The sequence below is a fragment of the Paramisgurnus dabryanus genome, chromosome 19 (genome assembly GCF_030506205.2).
Source record: "Paramisgurnus dabryanus chromosome 19, PD_genome_1.1, whole genome shotgun sequence".
NCBI lineage: Eukaryota > Metazoa > Chordata > Actinopteri > Cypriniformes > Cobitidae > Paramisgurnus > Paramisgurnus dabryanus.
In genome coordinates, this window is record NC_133355.1 from 16012551 (window position 1) to 16031131 (window position 18581).

Sequence of the window (18581 nt, forward strand, 5' to 3'; positions counted from 1 at the left end):
TGCACAAAATTTGAAAATAAAATGGTTTTCTTGCTCATTATGTTTCTCTAGTAGACTGAAGTTTGAGTATCTAACTGGAGTAGTAACTGTTGACATTTAAAGGAAAAATATTTTTTTAAATATGATTAAGTCTTAACATAAATGTGCTACAGGATACCAGAAAAACAATTTTGGGTTGTTGTTTCACAAAAGGTCCGTCCCACTAAGCAAAAACACGTCCAAAATACGTCATTATAACGTCTTTGTCTAACGTTTAAAAGACGTCCACTAAGTACCCAGAATGAAAGTTTTTGCAACGTCTTCTTAGACGTCTTTTTTGTGTTGAAATTAGACGTCCTACTGACATGCTTGATGAACGTTTAAAAGACGTCCACTGAGTAGCCAAAATAAAAGTTTTTTGCAACGTTTGGTGGGTTTTTGAAACAACGTTGGATCCAGACGTCGGATCAACGTTGGATCCTGAGGTCAGATCAACGTTGGATCCTAACGTCAGATCAACATTGGATTTTGACATCAACGTTGGGTCTTGACATCGGATCAACGTCTGATTTTGACATCAGGTCAACGTTGGATTTTCACGTCAATACCCAATGTTGGGGAGATGTCAAGGTGAATTAAGACCAGGGCCGTGCACAGACATTTTGAGGGGCAGTGGTCCAAACCAAAAAAATAAGGGGGTGGTACTATTAATATGATTTTAATAAAACATGATTATTATTATAGATTACTAGCAACTAGGACAAGTGATTAAAATATACTTAATACCAAGAATTAAAGTATGACAAACTGCTAAATATTGTATTTGATTTACCTGCTGGCTTGCTGGAGCTTTGAATCCATGTTTGCAATGTTGAACTGTCTTTAGCAGCCTCCCTTTCCACTTTGTCTTCTTTTTTGTGAAGGCATTGTTTTTTTGTAATATTTGGGTGATATTTTTGATTGGGTATTTTAATTTGATAAGACAAGCATTGCATTTTTAAGAATGTGAATATTTAGTTTTTACTGATATAGCACACATACATCTCAGAGACGTCGTTTTTTGATTGTTTGCTCATCTGCAATACGTCTCTAAAAGATGTCATATAGACATATTAAAGAAGTCTTTGATTTCAAATGTATGTATAACAGCTCTTTAGCAGACATCTTACAGTCGTACCTGTTTGCTTGCTAAGTTGTTAGCAATTTTAGAAGACCGAGAGCAAATCAATACCGACTGAAATACAAAAACAAACTACCAAATTACTAATTCAGCTGATCAACAACTGAGGTAATGTAATGAATCTACCTGTAAATGCAACAAACTTAGGAAACTGTCGTCTCCACTCTCCAAAGACCGGACACAGATTGTGAGAGATGCGCTGGAGCGGCCTGGAAAAGACGAAGTGGATTATCTGAATCAGTGGATCTTTAGCAGAGTAACCGAACACTTTGTGGGGGGGTTAGCTGTTGAAGAGAAGGGCACGCAGCTGATGAAGGTAGAAAGGCAGTGGGTCTAGCCATAGGGCCACCCCCCTGTGCACGGTCCTGATAAAAAGTATAATATTCAAGTGGTGAATAACAAAATGTTAGCATTCCAAAATACATTTCTTTCATACCTATAAAGAGCTCTATCCAATAACTACTCTTTCATATGAATTGCATCACTCTATATTTCAGTTTTATTTTTCATAAGGCAGGTTGACCTTGTGCTGTTTTGAATAATTCCTGTACTGAATTCCATTAAAGAGAGCCTCTGAATGGGAACATTGTTATTTGAAGAAGCTACTTATTAACATCTTTTGGATTTCTGTAGGAACAGTAATAATTATGAGGACATAATTACAGTTATGATGATGACTTACTGATACGGTGGGTGGGTGAACGTGGTCAACAACTGTCCCACTAGTAGTCGATGCATGCCCACTTTTGTGCAACATAATAAAAGACTTGAATTTCTGGCAATCTATAACAAAACATTTTTCTCAATGAATAAAGACTTTCTAAGGAAACCCATTAGATCATGGTACTTCTAAAAGCCTAAACTTGAAGTCATTAGATGACTAAATGGGCATAAATCAAAGATTTTAAATAATGATGATTCTAATCTAGGGCACATCTTTCCATGCTTGACTTTAGCAGATCAACTTTAGCAGTTATTTAGTTTAACTTGATTTAAACCTAAGTGAAATCTTGCTGTTCTGTGACAGAAATGTCAACTTGTAGTTTATAACAGCATTACTGTTTGTGACTCTCACCTTCCATGTTATTTAAAGGAACATTATGTAGGATTGTGGTCAAAACTGGTACTGCAATCACAAAACTTGTGGCTAAAACTGGTACTGCAATCTCACAACTGGTGGCCAATGCACAACATGACAACATAAACATCAGTTGAGGGCTGCAACTCCACTTTTTAAATGACAATATCTTGGCCGGACCGCTGTTGTCAGTGATTTAAGTATTTGAAATGAAAATGATTTCTTAATGTCTAGTGACATATCAGGGCCATTTTATGATTAATTGATATACATTTCTTACATACTGTTCCTTTAACATATACCGAAGTTTAATTTAAGTATTGTGTAATTTGTTTTTTAAACCAAATAAGTTTTAAACGTGTACAATCTATCACTAACAAGATTTTAAATTTTTTAAACAGACAACACAGCCCTTCTTCACAATTTTAACCAAAACACCATTAGTTACTATAGTGTGTTTTCATAAGGGCTGTTTTAAATGGACAGTGTGTCATTTAAAGGATCTGTTCAGTGATGCATTTAAATCATTCAGATGTATTCAGTCTATAACAGCCTGTGCGCACAATTCATGTTCGTGTATATATAGTGTACTCATGTAAAACATCGCTGAGGGTAAATTGAGTCATCCTCTTGGCCCAGTTCCAGGTCATCCTGAATCTTCTTCATTGTGTGGAGCTTTAACACCTTACCAACAGGATCTTTTGCATGACCAAATGCAAAATGTTGCATGTTTTTTAGGAAAGCATTTGGAAAGCATTGTTTACACTTGCTAGCTTTCTACACTTTAAATCCAAACATCGGAGCTGATTGAGGTCCAGGACATGAATTTCTCTTCACAACTACACTCTTAAGGTAGCTCTTCTTGAATATAAAGAGGTAGGAAAGAAATGGTACTTCTAAGATCCTTTGACTAATAGGTTCTTTAAGGAACAAAAAATGGTTCTTCACATTCAATACAAGAAAACTCACATGTAAAGGGAGAGAGCTACTTAAAATGCTTATAATGTTCATACTAGTTTCTGACAGTCAGTGTATGCCAGACTAAAATAAATGATTTAAATCCCTCTTCCCTTTTATTTCTCACCCCTCACTATCTTTAATAAGCTCTGGGTCTATGAGGGGCTTCAGCCTTGTGTTTCATCACATTTTATCAATTAGAAAGTTAAAATATAAAGGTTTTGAAATCAAATGTGATTATAGATGACCAGACATGAGATTGTCCTAGCACCTTTGGATTAGCTGGTGTTAAATTATTAATGGGTTTGTATATATTATACTCAACCATGGCTTGAAACAACCCAACATTTAGGTTAAACAACCAGCATAGGTTAATTTAAACCCAACGGTTGGGTTTGTCTATATATTTTACCCAACAATGGGTTGAAACAACCCAACATTTTAGGGTAATCAACCCAGCGTAGGTTAATTTAAACCTAACAGTTGGGTTTGTTTATATTTTACCCACCCGTGGGTTAAACAACCCAGCAGTTTAGATAATGGGTTGAAAAAGCCCAGCATTTTAGGTTCAAACAACCCAGCGTTGCTTAATTTAAACCCAATGTTACAGTTTGTCTATATTTCACCCAATAATGGGTTGAAAAAGCCCAGCATTTTAGGTTAAAACAACCCAGTGTAGGTTCATTTAAACCCAACAGTTGGGTATGTTTATATTTTACCCACCCATGGGTTGAAACAACCCAGCATTTTAGATTAAAACAACAAAGTGTAACTTAATTTAAACACAATGGTACAGTTTGTCTATATTTTACCCAATAATGGGTTGAAATAGCCCAGCATTTTAGGTTAAAACAACCCAGCGTATGTTCATTTAAACCCAATGGTTGGGTTTGTTTATATTTTACCCAATCATGGGTTGAAACAACCCAGCGTAGGTTAATTTAAACCCAATGGTTAGGTTTGCCTATATTTTACTCAACCATGGGTTAAAACAACCCAGCGTTTAAGGTTAAAACAACCCAGCGTAGGTTAATTTAAACCCAACGGTTGGGTTTGCTTATATGTTTTACCCAACCATGGGTTGAAACAACCCAGTGTAGGTTCATTTAAACCCAACCGTTGGGTATGTTTATATTTTACCCACCCATTGGGTTGAAACAACCCAGCATTTTAGATTAAAACAACAAAGCGTAAATTAATTTAAACCCAATGGTACAGTTTGTCTATATTTTACCCAATAATGGGTTGAAATAGCCCAGCATTTTAGGTTAAACAACCCAGTGTATGTTCATTTAAACCCAATGGTTGGGTTTGTTTATATTTTACCCAATCATGGGTTGAAACAACCCAGCATTTTAGGTTAAAACAACCCAGCGTAGGTTAATTTAAACCCAATGGTTAGGTTTGCCTATATTTTTTACTCAACCATGGGTTAAAACAACCCAGCGTAGGTTAATTTAAACCCAACAGTTGGGCATGTTTATATTTTACCCACCCATGGGTTGAAACAACCCAGCATTTTAGATTAAAACAACAAAGCGTAAATTAATTTAAACCCAATGGTCCAGTTTGTCTATATTTTACCCAATAATGGGTTGAAATAGCCCAGCGTAGGTTAATTTAAACCCAATGGTTAGGTTTGCCTATATTTTACTCAACCATGGGTTAAAACAACCCAGCATTTTAAGTTAAGACAACCAAGCGTATGGTTAATTTAAACCCAATGGTTGAGTTTGGCTATATATTTCCCCAACTATGAGTTTAAACATCCCAGCATTTTTTTAAACCAACTAAACATGTTAAGAGCTTTCACAAATGAATGTTGATTCAATATCCAGTGTCTAAATTCAAGAGCAGTTTCTGTATGTTTGGCTGATCAAGCTCGAAATGGGGTGGGGTTAAGATTAGAGTCTCATTAGCCTGACAAATCAGGACCCTTATTAGCAATGTAAAACTCAGGAAAGCAGGCGTCTGAGTGGATGAATCAGTTACACCTGATTCATCTGGGCCAGGGGGAACGTGCCGTGTATGTATGTGTGGGTTGATGGGGGTGGGGTGTTGCTTTGTGAATCATCAGCCTTGCAGCATCTGGTTTTGGTGTGCTTCCACTGATTCAAATAGATTAATAGAGACATCCCAGAGACGGCATTACCGGGTTTAAGGCCTGGAGCTAAATGGTATAGCCTTGCTTACGCATAAATTGTATTTCTTCACATGGAAAAGGTTTAGAGAGATGTGACCTATATTCACAAACAGATCTGCCACAGTGCAGCACAGCTTGGGATTCATATGGTTCATATGTACAGTATAATGAGCCTCACACACCATTAATCAATCAGGTCAATTTACATTATTTACACTTAAGATCTTTGTAAATTTTTATATCAACTTACATTTCCAAGTAACAATGCACTAGAGAACAAATCTCACCTGGACAGAATTGACCCTTAGCTTCACACTGAAATTCCACCAAGACATTAAACAAAAACAAGATGTGCAAAGATAACCCTACCTGTGAAATCCAGACTAAAGTCTCATAATATAATTATAAGATTTGAGCATCAAGGTTTGATAAATCATAAACATAGCCTTCCTCAGTAAATAAAGATATCAAGGTTATATTTCACAGTGTGTTCTTTACATAATTTTATGAAAACAGTAACTCACAAACAAACAACAATATTTCTTCTTATATGAGATGCTCAAGTGTGGGTCTGCTAGCAACTAATCTAAAAATAGTTTTACTAATGCCACATGATAAACCAAGGAGTGCTACGGGAGAGTAAAGGCCAAAACCTAATGTGTCATTCCTTTCGGACCAGCGCATCGTGCACATAGCCACTTATAAAAATAACATGACAACAGAGAGCTTTTAGAGATATGCTGGGCTTTGCATATTTAAAGGATAAGCCACTGTGGGAAACATAAACACTTGGACATCTCTCTAAGAGGTTTAACACAAAAGTTTTTTATGCCGATACTGCTATCTTTTAATATGCAACCTTGCTCTTTATCTATATGCATCAGTAAACAATCAAATCCGAAGCACATATTAGTGTTACATCCCTATCTAATATTCTTTTGGTGTTTCTCCCAACCCTTACCAGAATAAAGCTGTAATTGCAGGCTACTCTATCTTTTTAATCACTTGAACCCAGGGTTTAAAACAGCTAGTGATCTCATGTGTAATTCATGAAGTGCATTGTACAGATGATTGTAGGTTTGTAAATGATGATCGTGTGGTAATGACTATGCTTCCTGATAGTCCTGTGTCACATTCTAGGATCTGTTTCTTTGTGTAATGATGTCTGTGACCTCCATTCTTATAATTATAATGGAGATTGGTGACAGTTTGCTAAATCAATGAAAATGAATTCAACCCAATGGTTTTGATTAAACTAAGATTGATCGGTCCAAGGTTAAAACCACAGAGGTTTTTTTAATCTATCAGGGATTCACACTTAGGTTTACTGTTAGTTACCCGCAATCAGATATAATTGTATCCAAGCCAAAGCAATGAAATTGTTTTGTAAATGTGATTCACATAAAATACCCCACTTACCTGGCCAATAATCCAGATTTGAATGCATATTTTCATTGCTGGTGGATGTTGCATAATGACCATCTGCAAATAAAATGGGTACGACACCTGTCACAGATGCATACTGTTATGCAATGTAACCAGTTGTTTTCTCTTTAGTTTTTTTTTTGGTGAAATGTGCAGTAAATATGACCTAATTTCTTTGCATGTTTAATTCAGCAAGACTCATCTGACGGTCCAATCAAATAATAAAAATAAGACATATTTGGTGTATATACCCCAGGATATAGTAGAGTATATAGTATGATGGTTTCACAGTATTTCACACAACCAGTTCCATTCACCAGAGAAGGCATCCCAGAGCTGTTTAGATTTCAAGCATATGGAAGCAAGCATAATATAAAAGTTCCCTCTGAGAGATGTTGCAGAGATCGTGTGTCATATAACAAAAGATAAATGGCTCTCATCAAAACTGCTCATCCAATCTTGGCCATTCACAGCATTGACTCCATATAAGGCTTACACAGGCTTAAGCTTTCTGATTGGATGGCTGAGTTTAGCAGTGTTGTGGGGAATGAGGTCTGCACGTCCATGATCTTTCATATTATGATCTTTGACATATATTTGCAAATTTTCCAAAGTTTATGAATCTGTAAAATACAAGCTATGTGAAACTGTCACCGCACTACGTGAAGTATTTCAACACTTTTCAAAATGCTGTGTGATTATTAGGCTACTCTTTGTGTGTGCAACACGGTAAAACAAATTTATTTTTTACAAAACAGTATGCAAAGATGCCATGAGAAGACATTTGTCTACTGTATTCCCAGACCAGACTATGTTTATGGAAATATTTGTGGTCAATAGCCTCTATAGTACAACATTGCGATATGACGGTTAAGCGCTGCGGTTATTACTAAGAAAGTAGCTCCCTCTAGTGGCTTGAAGGCAACCTTACAATGAGAGGATCATTGACGGAAATACATGAAATCAAGCAAACAAACCAGCGTTTGAAAAATTATTATTATTACCAATAAATCAAGTACTGACATAAAACGAATTCAATAAAATGTGAAAATAACACTATTGCGTTTGGAACGATAAATCTTAAAATAATAATAATAATACTGTTTTTCTTTACTGCCATAGTATGCTACATAATAGGTTTTAGGAATAATCCCTTTGAATTAATTAATAAATAAATATATATTTCAAAACAAAATCAAATCAACTGAATTCTATCTAAACGAAAGCTTTTACTTGTGAAATCATGGGCTAAACTTAACTTGTATGATATTGTAAATGTATTTTATTCAGCAAACACGTAAAAATAATGTAGTTACTGTACTATAGTAAACTGCAGTTAAATTAGATACTACTGACCTTAGTATAAATTTTAAACTATACTAAAGTATTTGCTAGTTTATCAATTAACTATAGGTAATACTACAAAATCATGTAGCAACTATTCTATACCATAGTATAGCAGAGTATACTACAATATAGGCTACTACTGTTTACTGTAGTAAATACTAAAGTCGTGTACAGTATTTCTCATGTGGTGAAAGGAGATTCTGTAAATTACCTTCAAACATTTCAAACATCTACAGGATTAATCATGGATATATAGGTTGTATTTGATCAACACTATAAAGATAATACGATAGTATACTGAAGTTTATATACTTAGGTAATGTTAAATTTCATTAACTTCATTATTTATCAACAGTTGCCCAATAAGAAACACTTTCATTAAAACAGTAAGGAGACGCATCACCGTGACTCCACCCCTCTAATGTGGCACATAACTCCTATTGGCTGGACGAAGACCGCGTCGCCCTGAATAATTAATGACGCTCCAGGTAACCCAGTATGTTAATCACGTGCACTTCCCTTTCCAGTCTGCTCTCTGCGGTGTTGCTTAAATGTTGTGTAACACTTATAAAATGATCCAAGTATGCAACGCAATGCACATGGCAGAAATAAAAGTAAAATATATTGAGGCCTGTGTTGTCAATTGACATTCATATAATACGTTTGTTTAACCATCTTGTCTATATTATCCAAATAAAAAATATTTTCTGCACAACATTATGGTCGTCATAAGACTTTCCTTTATTGTCCACATCAAACTTATTCTAGGCTGCATTCATGGAAAGGTTTTCATAAATCATTTCCAAGTAAAAAAAAAACAAAATAATGAAATATTCACTGTTTGTCTCATAGTGAACTGGTTATCATCTCTGGATATATTAAAACAGTGCTTCTTTACCAATCTTGCAAATATGCAAATTTTATAATATAATTATAAAATTTTATAATGAAATTGCTGAAAGCTTTACAAGCCCATCTATTGAACATAATATCCTACGGAGTCCTACATCATTTTTAATCATCAAAAGGACAACTCATCCATTCATCTAACTCCAGTATAATTCTTAAATGAACTTCCAAACTAAAAAAAACATCCTAAACAACCCGTTTAAACAAAACATCAAAATCCAACAACAAAACTAAAACCCTTTAAAGAGGTTTATAGCACATAAAACCCTAAATACAACACTCGCACAACAACCAAGTAACAGAAATTAAACCGGAGATTTGTATGTATGCATGTCCTCCAACATGTAATTTTGTATTAAAACAACTAACCAAAAAGATTAGCTAAAAAAAACCCCACACTGTAAATGGCAACCTGCTGAAATAGGTACTATATACATATTGCCATATGAACATCAGATTAAAAGGTATTACTCTAAAATACCTCAACAAAAGGTAGAAACTGACCTGTTTTAACTACAAGACAACGGTAGAAAGGTACTTAAGGGTGCTGTGTAATCCAACAAAGCTGTTAAACCTGAACATTATGAAAAGAATCCACAAATGCCATTTCTCTTTAAAAAAGTGACTAATTGGATTTTAATTTCTAAGACGACATTTTGTCAAAAATAGGACTTCTGCATAAAACATGAGAAAGGGCAAACTGCTCATAGGTCACACTAAACAATACATGATTTATCTCTTTAATAAAAAAAAACCTTAAAATCAGTTTGCCAATTCTTGATCTTTGCTCAATTCATTTACATCGCATTTACATACATGACGCTTTAAAAATTCATGAGACCACATACCATCTGGTCTGTCAACATGAGCACGTCTGATCTCCAAAAAAGCTGAATCATACAAAGACCATCCCATATAAAGACTGTGACACAAGATCCTTGGCAGCGATTGGTTGATCCGGGAACAATGGAGTTGACGACTAGAGATGATTTGCTTGCTGTTCTATGATGGACTGAGGAGGAGACCTGGAGAGGTAGATGAGTAACAGGAAATGCCCTGCTTCCTCACAGAGGTCTAACGGGAAAGTCACTGGGACCTGAAGCACAAACTGAGCAGCTGAGCTTATGGATTTGGACAAACAAATGCTGCTCCCCCTCAGTGAAATCCTAGTGCTGTCTTTAGTTGCAAACGGCCGAGCGACCAGCTTATTTGGAGTCACAAAATCTCAAATTTTCCCCTTGCCCACCACCCCTTGACAATTTGATTTTCGTTTTGGGAATAAACTTGGAATGGCTATAAATGACTTATCTATAAACCCCTTTTATATAATGTAATATATATATATATTGTATTTATAAAAGAAAATGCTTAGCTTCTACAGTGATTTATCTATGGTTTACAAAGAGAAAAACAATCTGCAAGATCAGGGTCTTTTCAGGGTTGATCTACAGCTTGGATATTGTTTTCAAAAAGTCAAACATAAAGGGTTAGTCATCGTCTTCATCATCATCATCATCCTCGCCTTCATCCTCAGCATCCCTTTTTCTCTTCTCTCCTTTGACCCCCGCCGCCTCTTCTGCAGGGCAAGAAATAATAGTTTGAAGAATACCACAAAATATCTTTAATTGAACAAAACACATAGTCGGGATGATTAATGCTTACCTTCTTCCTCCTCCTCTTCTACATAGTCATCATCATCTTCCTCATCCTGTTACAAATAAACATTGTTAGAGAATGTTAGCAATGAAATGTATTAGAAAAGTGATTATGAAAGATACTTCACCTGGATGTCTTCTTTCATTAGATAGGACAGGCCAACTTCTCCACCCTCTGAGCCTTCCTCATCCTCTTCTTCTTCGTCATCTTCATCATCATACTGTCCGAGTTGTCCAGCTGCTTCCTCCTCCTCCTCATCATCATCATCTGTGTGGATAAAGTAGTAATTGGCTGTAACAAACGTTTACTGTATAACATGTATTCAGACGAGACCAATTGCATCCAAATGATCGTGATGCTTAAAGTTCAATTTTGTTCACGCTTACCATCCTCAGCTTCAGAATCTGGAGCTTCATTGTCTTCTGCATCAAAACCATCCAGGTATGTGACCTGAGGCAGCAGTTCAAAGATGCTGTCCCTGTAGTCATCCAATGTTGTGATCTCACAGTTAAACAGGTCCAAACTCTTCAGGTTCTTAAGGTTTTGCTGAAGTTTCAAGAGCAAGTGTGATAAGTCAAATGGCGCTGATCAACTTTAAAAGGAAAACACCACCTTTTTTCAATATTTTATTATGTTCTAACCTCAACTTAGATTAATTAATACCCTTTTTTTTCAATGCGTGCACTTTTAAACTTTGTACACCGCTTCATGAATGTGTTAGCATTTAGTCTAGCCCCATTAATTCCTATGGCTCCAAACAAAAGTTTTAGGTTGTGCCACCACACTTACTTGTATAACTACTCATGTAACAGTCTTTAAATAGGGAAAATATGGAAGTGTTTGGTGGCTTCTAAATTCATCAGTGTTTGGAGCCATAGGAATGAATTGGGCTAGGCTAAATGCTAACACATTTACAAGGCGCTGTACACAGAATAAAAGTGCACGCATTGAAAAAAGATAGACATGTAATAATTTGAGGTAAGAACATAGTAAAATATTGAAAAACGGCTGTGTTTTTCTTATAAGAGTTTATTTAGACTTACAATATATACAAGAAATATTAAATTATGATAACCATAACGCTTTTAAATGTTTAACATTTAACCGATGATAAACAACGATATAAAAACTTTAGGTGATCAGGTGAAAATTCATCAGAGTTGTTTACCAGGGCCTCCAGGGTGCTGAGCTCTTTGATCTTGTTGCCACTCAAATTTAGATATGTTAAATTTGGGCATTTCTCTGCCAGTGCCTCCAGTGCCCCGGAGATGTTATTATCACTCAGCTCCAACTATATAAGATAAAATTAAAGATGTGAATGTAAAATGATGGTGTAAAAGAGAAACATTAAATCAAGCTACGTCAAAAAAAAGAAAAATGAAGAAAATAGCTTTAATATGGTTACCGTGTAATACAGTAATAGGCTGTGCATTAATAGCTTTAAAAAGCACGGCAGCAACAATACTATGATAAGTCACGAATATTTAAGATATGCAATTGTTAATATTTCATATTGAATTCTGGAGTCGAAATAAGTTATCATTTAAAAACATTAAGTTATTTATAATTACATTTTAATACAAGGTTATTGCAATTATATTAGCTTGGTACATGAACCCTGAAATTAAGAGGATTACTGCATTAAGTCACAAACAGTACCACACATTTTAAACAATTATGTTTTTCGGATATTTAATGATACAATGTGTCCACTAATGAGACAACTATTCACTATTCGGAGAGACAACTACATTTTTTTGACAAACGTCTGGCTGTTGTTTTCAGAATTGGAATGTTGTATGATCATGCTGAATCTTTTGACTCACCTTTCTCAGTTTTGGCAGTGAGGGAAGTTTGGCCAGGGAAGTCAGACCCACGTTGACCATGCTGAGGAACTCCAGCTCCTTAAACTCATCTGTCAAGCCTTCAATCTCACCGTCGCTTGAGCGACAGTTATCCACCACCAATTCTGCTACCTGCAAAAAAAGATGAACGTGCATAGGTCATTGGCTGCCACAGAAAGTGCTCAATTTACAGCATAGACTAAAATATATTGGCAAAAGGTTAAAGGACAAGTTCGGTATTTTACACTTAAAGCCCTGTTTTCAGATTGTTTATGATGAAATAGAACGTTTTTGACTGAAATTTCGACATATGCGGCTGCCCTGAGAATTTTCGGATGTTTGTGATTCATCTCACACCTCTACAATGGGTTTAATGGTGCACTGGAACAATCCTTTCTAAAATGCATTAAACTTTCGTTTACAAAGACGTGAAACTCACCGAGTGGTCAGGGGTGTTCACTGATATGCTCACACAAAAATCGCTGCAAAAGATGCTTTCCAACAGCTGTTTTAGCATTCGTTGTTACCTTGTGGACCTATTTTTCCAAACGCCTCACACCCGTATATTCTTCCGCTTAGAGCTTGAATAATTGACACTCCAGCTCAGGTGGTGGCGCTAATCCGCCATTGCCAATTGCAAGAATATAAACAAAGTTCCCGGCGCGGAGTAATACCGTACCTCACTGCGCAACTAATACAAGTCAATGGAGTTGGCAAAAACTACGATAAAACTTGTTGGAATGCGTATTTTGCAGCGATTTTTGTGTGAGCATACCAGTGAACACCCCTGACCACTCGGTGAGTTTCACGTCTTTGTAAACGAAAGTTTAATGCATTTTAGGAAGGAGTGTTCCAGTGCACCATTAAACCCATTGTAAAGGTGGGAGGTGAAACACAAACCCCCCAAAATTCTCGGGGCAGCCGCATATGTCAAAATTTCAGTCAAAACCGTTCTATTTCATCATAAACAATCTGAAAACAGGGCTTTAAGTGTAAAATACCGAACTTGTCCTTTAAAGGAATAGTGCAAGTTGTTCACCCACATATGAAAACTCTCATTACACTCACGCTCATGCTGTCTAAGGTGTATATAACTTCCTTTCTTCAGTTAAACACGGTCAAATAAATGTATATTAAAATGGAATTGTGTTATCTTATATGGGGTTCAACATGGTGAAGCTTCAAAAACATTATGCATACATCATTAAAGTAATCCTGATGCCTCCAGTGGGTTCATTTTTTCTTCTGAAGTGAAATGATACAATGTTAATGTAATTGTTTAAGGAGTCGTATTTGCTTTTTGGAGCTTTACCTTGTTGAGCCCAATACAAGATGAAATTACTGAATAAAGGAAGTCATAAAATTACAAAAATTTAAATATTTTGTATTTGTTAAACTTTTAATTAGTAAAACGTGTACAGAATTGTTAACCGCACATTTCTTGAGGCTACGAATAATATTTATAAAGTTCAGAGGGTTGAAAACCTGCTGGTCTTGTTTTGCAACACATGTGAAACGCGCGCCAACGTACAAAGTCATGCACTACAGCTCGAAATTTAAATAGTCAATCATTTGTTCCCTTGTGAAAACAAAGACATCGCCTTCCAAATTTCGCGGATGTATATATTTCATAGTGACACTCCCCTTGCACCAACACCCTTGCATGTGTGTAATGTACTCTTGTCCATGCTTTTACAACACTTGAGGGTTTGCGTTGAATTTACTGCCGGCCTTTTAGATGTTCAGAAGGCTCGGGAATATGCGCGAGGCGAAAACATTTGACTACAGTGTTCTGGCGAGGCAACAGAGAGTCGAGTTAAAAGCCACGTATCATGAATACACGTCTACGCTGTCAGCGTGTTCGTGTAAAAATCCTATCATTCAAAAGAAGCGTGGCTCTCTTCTTTGGTGCAGCCAAGCTAACAATAATCCACTAAAATCGGAGGGGGGAGGGCTCGCCCTGGCCCCTACACCATCTGCTACATTCATTCAATTAATAAAACAGTGACAGATATAGTAAACCGCCTCTAAACGCGTCATATCGAATATATTTTGCTTTAAAACTAATGTTATATGAGGGTCTAACTTATTGTTACGCCGATGCTAATGCAACCGAAAATGAAAACAGCAACTTGTTTTCAAACTGGCGATTATGTGGTCTCTCGTTTCGTCTGTTATTCATGTAAGTTTTGTGAATGTTGAATATATTTTCTTTGATTAATAACAACACAGGCAGATGAAGAAAAACACAGTCATTTGCTTCTAAACTACCAATGCCACAAAATGACTTCCAGTTCCCGCCCGTCAACACGAAGACTCGAGCAGAATTCACGCGCACACCACTATCCTCACCACACACACCGCGAGGCGCTGCTGCAGAAGTCATGAACATTATTATACACTGCGCTTTGCTCATAACATTGACCTGACATTCGCTCGATATGTGCTGTCAAACTATTGAACAAAATGGCTTTGGGGTCTTTCGAGGAAGGCAAGTGCCCCATGAATGCCTAATGTTGTGAAGAGTTGGAGATAAGATGTCCGCCCGTGGAAGACAAAACTGCTCGTTTTGCTAGGTTAGAGAAGCCATAGTGAGGTTCAGCGCATCCGTGAATCGTGCTTACAGAATCAACCGATAAAGGTTCGCGATATGTTTTGCTCAGTGTTTTACAGATGTGTGGTCATTGGGGTTAAATTCGCATTATTGGAAATCACACGATTTGAGTTGAAAGCGGATATTTTTAAATCACCTGAGGACTAACGTATAAAGTCGTAAGTTAATCGGACGTCACTTGTTGAGTAATGTAAACAGTTTCTGAAACGCTAAATTACACCGGTTTTAAAATTAAATACGTTATTTTGAGATGCTAGTCGGGACGCCCACATCGACAAGTCAAATGCAATGGCGAAAGATGTGAAATGAGTTTACAGTAGAGTTGAAGGCGCTATCAGATATTAGATTGACTTCTCTGAACATTTAAAATCTTTCTTTTCAAGTTATCTTCTATATATTTAAATGCATTTTCTTTAATGCGTTTCTTCGTGTCTGAAAATCTTATTCGCATCTTTTGAAGAGCCCATGTGGTCTTACAACCCCGCTGCAAGTCTCAGCGGCGAATCTTTCTACTGTGCAGGATAGACAGGTTGGAAACGAACATCATTTCGCGGTTCCGAGAAAAATAAATAATTAAAGCTCAAAGGTCTCACCTCTGATGGAGTTTTGTTCCTTAGCTCTAGACTGATCCTCTTTTTCATCTCCATTTTATCGGTAATTGTTGAACTGGGTCAGACCGCTTAAACAAAAATACTCAGAAACTCCAAAGCGCGAATCTACGGCTCGGCTTTCTTCAATGGCTGCCGTTCTCTAACTGATCCTCCATGATACCTCGCACCCAACCCCCTTTTTGAAGTCCCGCCCACAATGCGCGCTGATTGGTAGGTGCTTATTTTTGAACGCGTGAGCGGTAGATCGGCTTGTCATTCAAATGGATCACGCTTATCAACATAATCGGTCTTTGTAGAGTAACGCGATTGGCTGTAAATACGCGCGCAGGAGATTTTAGATGGGTCGGTCAGTACGTCAGTATCAAGCTTTTAAACTGTAAATCCGCCCATTCTTCGTTCTCATTGGCGCCTTGGAACGAATGCTGTGTATTTTAATACTACAATCACTTAAAAAACCGTTTCAAACGCAGGTAAAACATTTCCGAGAAAGGACAAAGTAAACAACAAAAATCTAAGTCGTGGAATAAATCACTTTTTCCTCTTTCCACGATTATTTTTTTTTGATACACAATTACAAATCAGCTCATAAGATCATCTAACACACTTTTAATTCTACAAAATGGCTGAAGATCCCAGACAGTCATACTGGCTTAAGGGCTTCAAGTACACTACGCCATCTGTCCAATGTAATGTGTTGTTGATCGCTGAACACACAGGAGCCATGTGGGCACCAGTAGTAAACACATATATATTCGGCCTTTATTTTGTTGATTATTATCGATCACTAAGTTAGTAAATACACCAACTCTCTAAAATCCCCCCTTAAAAGGCACAATAAAAATATACCCACCTTTTAAGATTATATAAATAAGCAGTAACATAAAATGAACGCCTTCGGCATTGTGCATTAGTGCAATACCCCAAGGTGACCACTAGGGATAGATGGCATACTGACCCTGAAGTGCAATGGACACCATTACATATCACATAAGCTGATTTATGTAGGCTGTCAATGAAGTGAATACTCTTAAACAGTAGTTAGGGCAGACTACATCATTTATTTATCTGTTTGAATAGGGATATCCCCAATCTACAACAGAGCAGTAGGGGAAACACAACAAATGTATCAGGTTGATAGATATACTGTATATCAAGTGACGGCAGCACAGATGTCCCGTGAAAAAGATCCAGTCCAGTGTCGTACCTTTGTGTGGAAACATACAGAAACAGATCTCATGGGATACCCAGTAATCATATGTTGCTTTGAAGCACAGCACATACAACAGACAGGAAATAGGAAATGCTTTTGCAAAATGCAAAGTGTGGGCGAGTAAAATGCAGATCAGACACGAGGCAATGTTAACACTTTAAAGATTTGAAACATATTCGTTAACAGTTTTATTGTAAATGTTACGTTTGTATTTTTAGTTTTTATGTAAGGAAACCCCCAAAACCCCAGAGATGTACACTAGGTGGCAGAAAAGGCACGGGTACAGCAAAAACTAGTTAGGAATGATAAGACTTCATGTGGGTTTATGTAGCGGTCGCTAGATGGCGCACTAGCGCTTTCCAAACACAACGTACGCCTACATAAACAATAAGCTGTCATATATTTTACAATGCACACATGTACCTTAAAAATACATACTACTTATTTTAACATTAATACCACACACTAATAGTTAATTAATTTAAAATGAAGGCTTGTATTTAATGATGGCTTGTATTTTATATAGCAAGTTAACCAATGACTGGTGATATCCATCGTGCTTGAACCATGAGCTTCTCCTGCTTGACCTTTAGTGAGAGCAGCCATTGTCAAGTCTTCTCAGTGTTTCCTGCATCCTTTTGTCCTTCTGAATGCATGGTGGCCTGCTGGGGTATAGACAGATGGGGGAGAGAGTTTCACGTTCATGCAAGAATAATGGTGGAAACACACAAGTGTATTATTATGCAAAGAAGACATTGAGCCAGCAGCAATCAGACTTCGTTGGTTATCCCTAACAAGTGTTAAAAATGGAGTGATTAAGAGAAATACACAGTCAGACACAAAAGATGGGCCTAGAAGCCTAAAGTATAAAGGCTAACCTACTGAAAAATCCAGCTAAGACCAGCATAAGCTGGTAGCTGGTTTAAGATGGCACTAGCTCGTTTACGCTGGTCCTCCCAATCTGACAAAGCTGGTCATGCTGATGGGGCAGCTGGTCTTCCAACCTGACCAGCTTAGTCCAGCTAGACCAGCTTAAAAAGTGACCAAAACACAGCTTGACCAGCTTCCTACACCAGCAAATCCAGTTAAAACCAAGCTGGGAGACCAGCTAAAACCAGCTCACCAGCTTATGCTGGTCTTAGCTGGATTTTTCTGCAGGGTATAATATTATAAGGACACAAATGCATATTGCACTACACATTGCCATTACCTTATGAATTTAAATCTGGATTATTATCTTTATATTTGTATAATCAAGTGAATAGTGCAGTGCTAATACGCACAAGTATGAGAAACAATAGCATGAAGTTCTGGAAATGGTTAAGAATTACAAGAAGGGTGTGAGAGACTTAAATTGTCTCCAGGTTTAGCTACCAGCCCACATTAACAAGGTCAAGTGTGCATTGGGTTGTGATAATTGAATCATCCAAGGCTTTTGTCGGAGATATTAGTGGTTTGGAATGGTGATACCAAATGCGGGGGAAATGCTTTCGTCTTTAGTACAATGCTCCGTAAATCACAAACAGTCAACTGGAGCCGTAACCAAAGTGCACTTAATGAAAACAGAAACTTGAGACTTAAGATAGGTGTCAATATCACGATAAACCACTGAATATCACAGATTTTAT

The 18581-nt window shown here is 36.9% G+C and overlaps 1 protein-coding gene across 1 annotated transcript; it reads right to left on the minus strand.

Moving 5' to 3' along the window:
* Window positions 1–8834: 8834 nt before the first annotated feature.
* Window positions 8835–15908, minus strand: anp32e (acidic (leucine-rich) nuclear phosphoprotein 32 family, member E). Its single transcript, XM_065291353.2, has 7 exons — window positions 15726–15908; window positions 12501–12650; window positions 11843–11965; window positions 11061–11220; window positions 10802–10941; window positions 10681–10726; window positions 8835–10594 (listed from the first exon to the last, which is right to left on the minus strand). The coding sequence occupies exons 1-7, from the start codon at window positions 15777–15779 to the stop codon at window positions 10506–10508; spliced, it is 762 nt and encodes a 253-aa protein (XP_065147425.1). The 5' UTR covers window positions 15780–15908; the 3' UTR covers window positions 8835–10505.
* Window positions 15909–18581: the final 2673 nt, after the last annotated feature.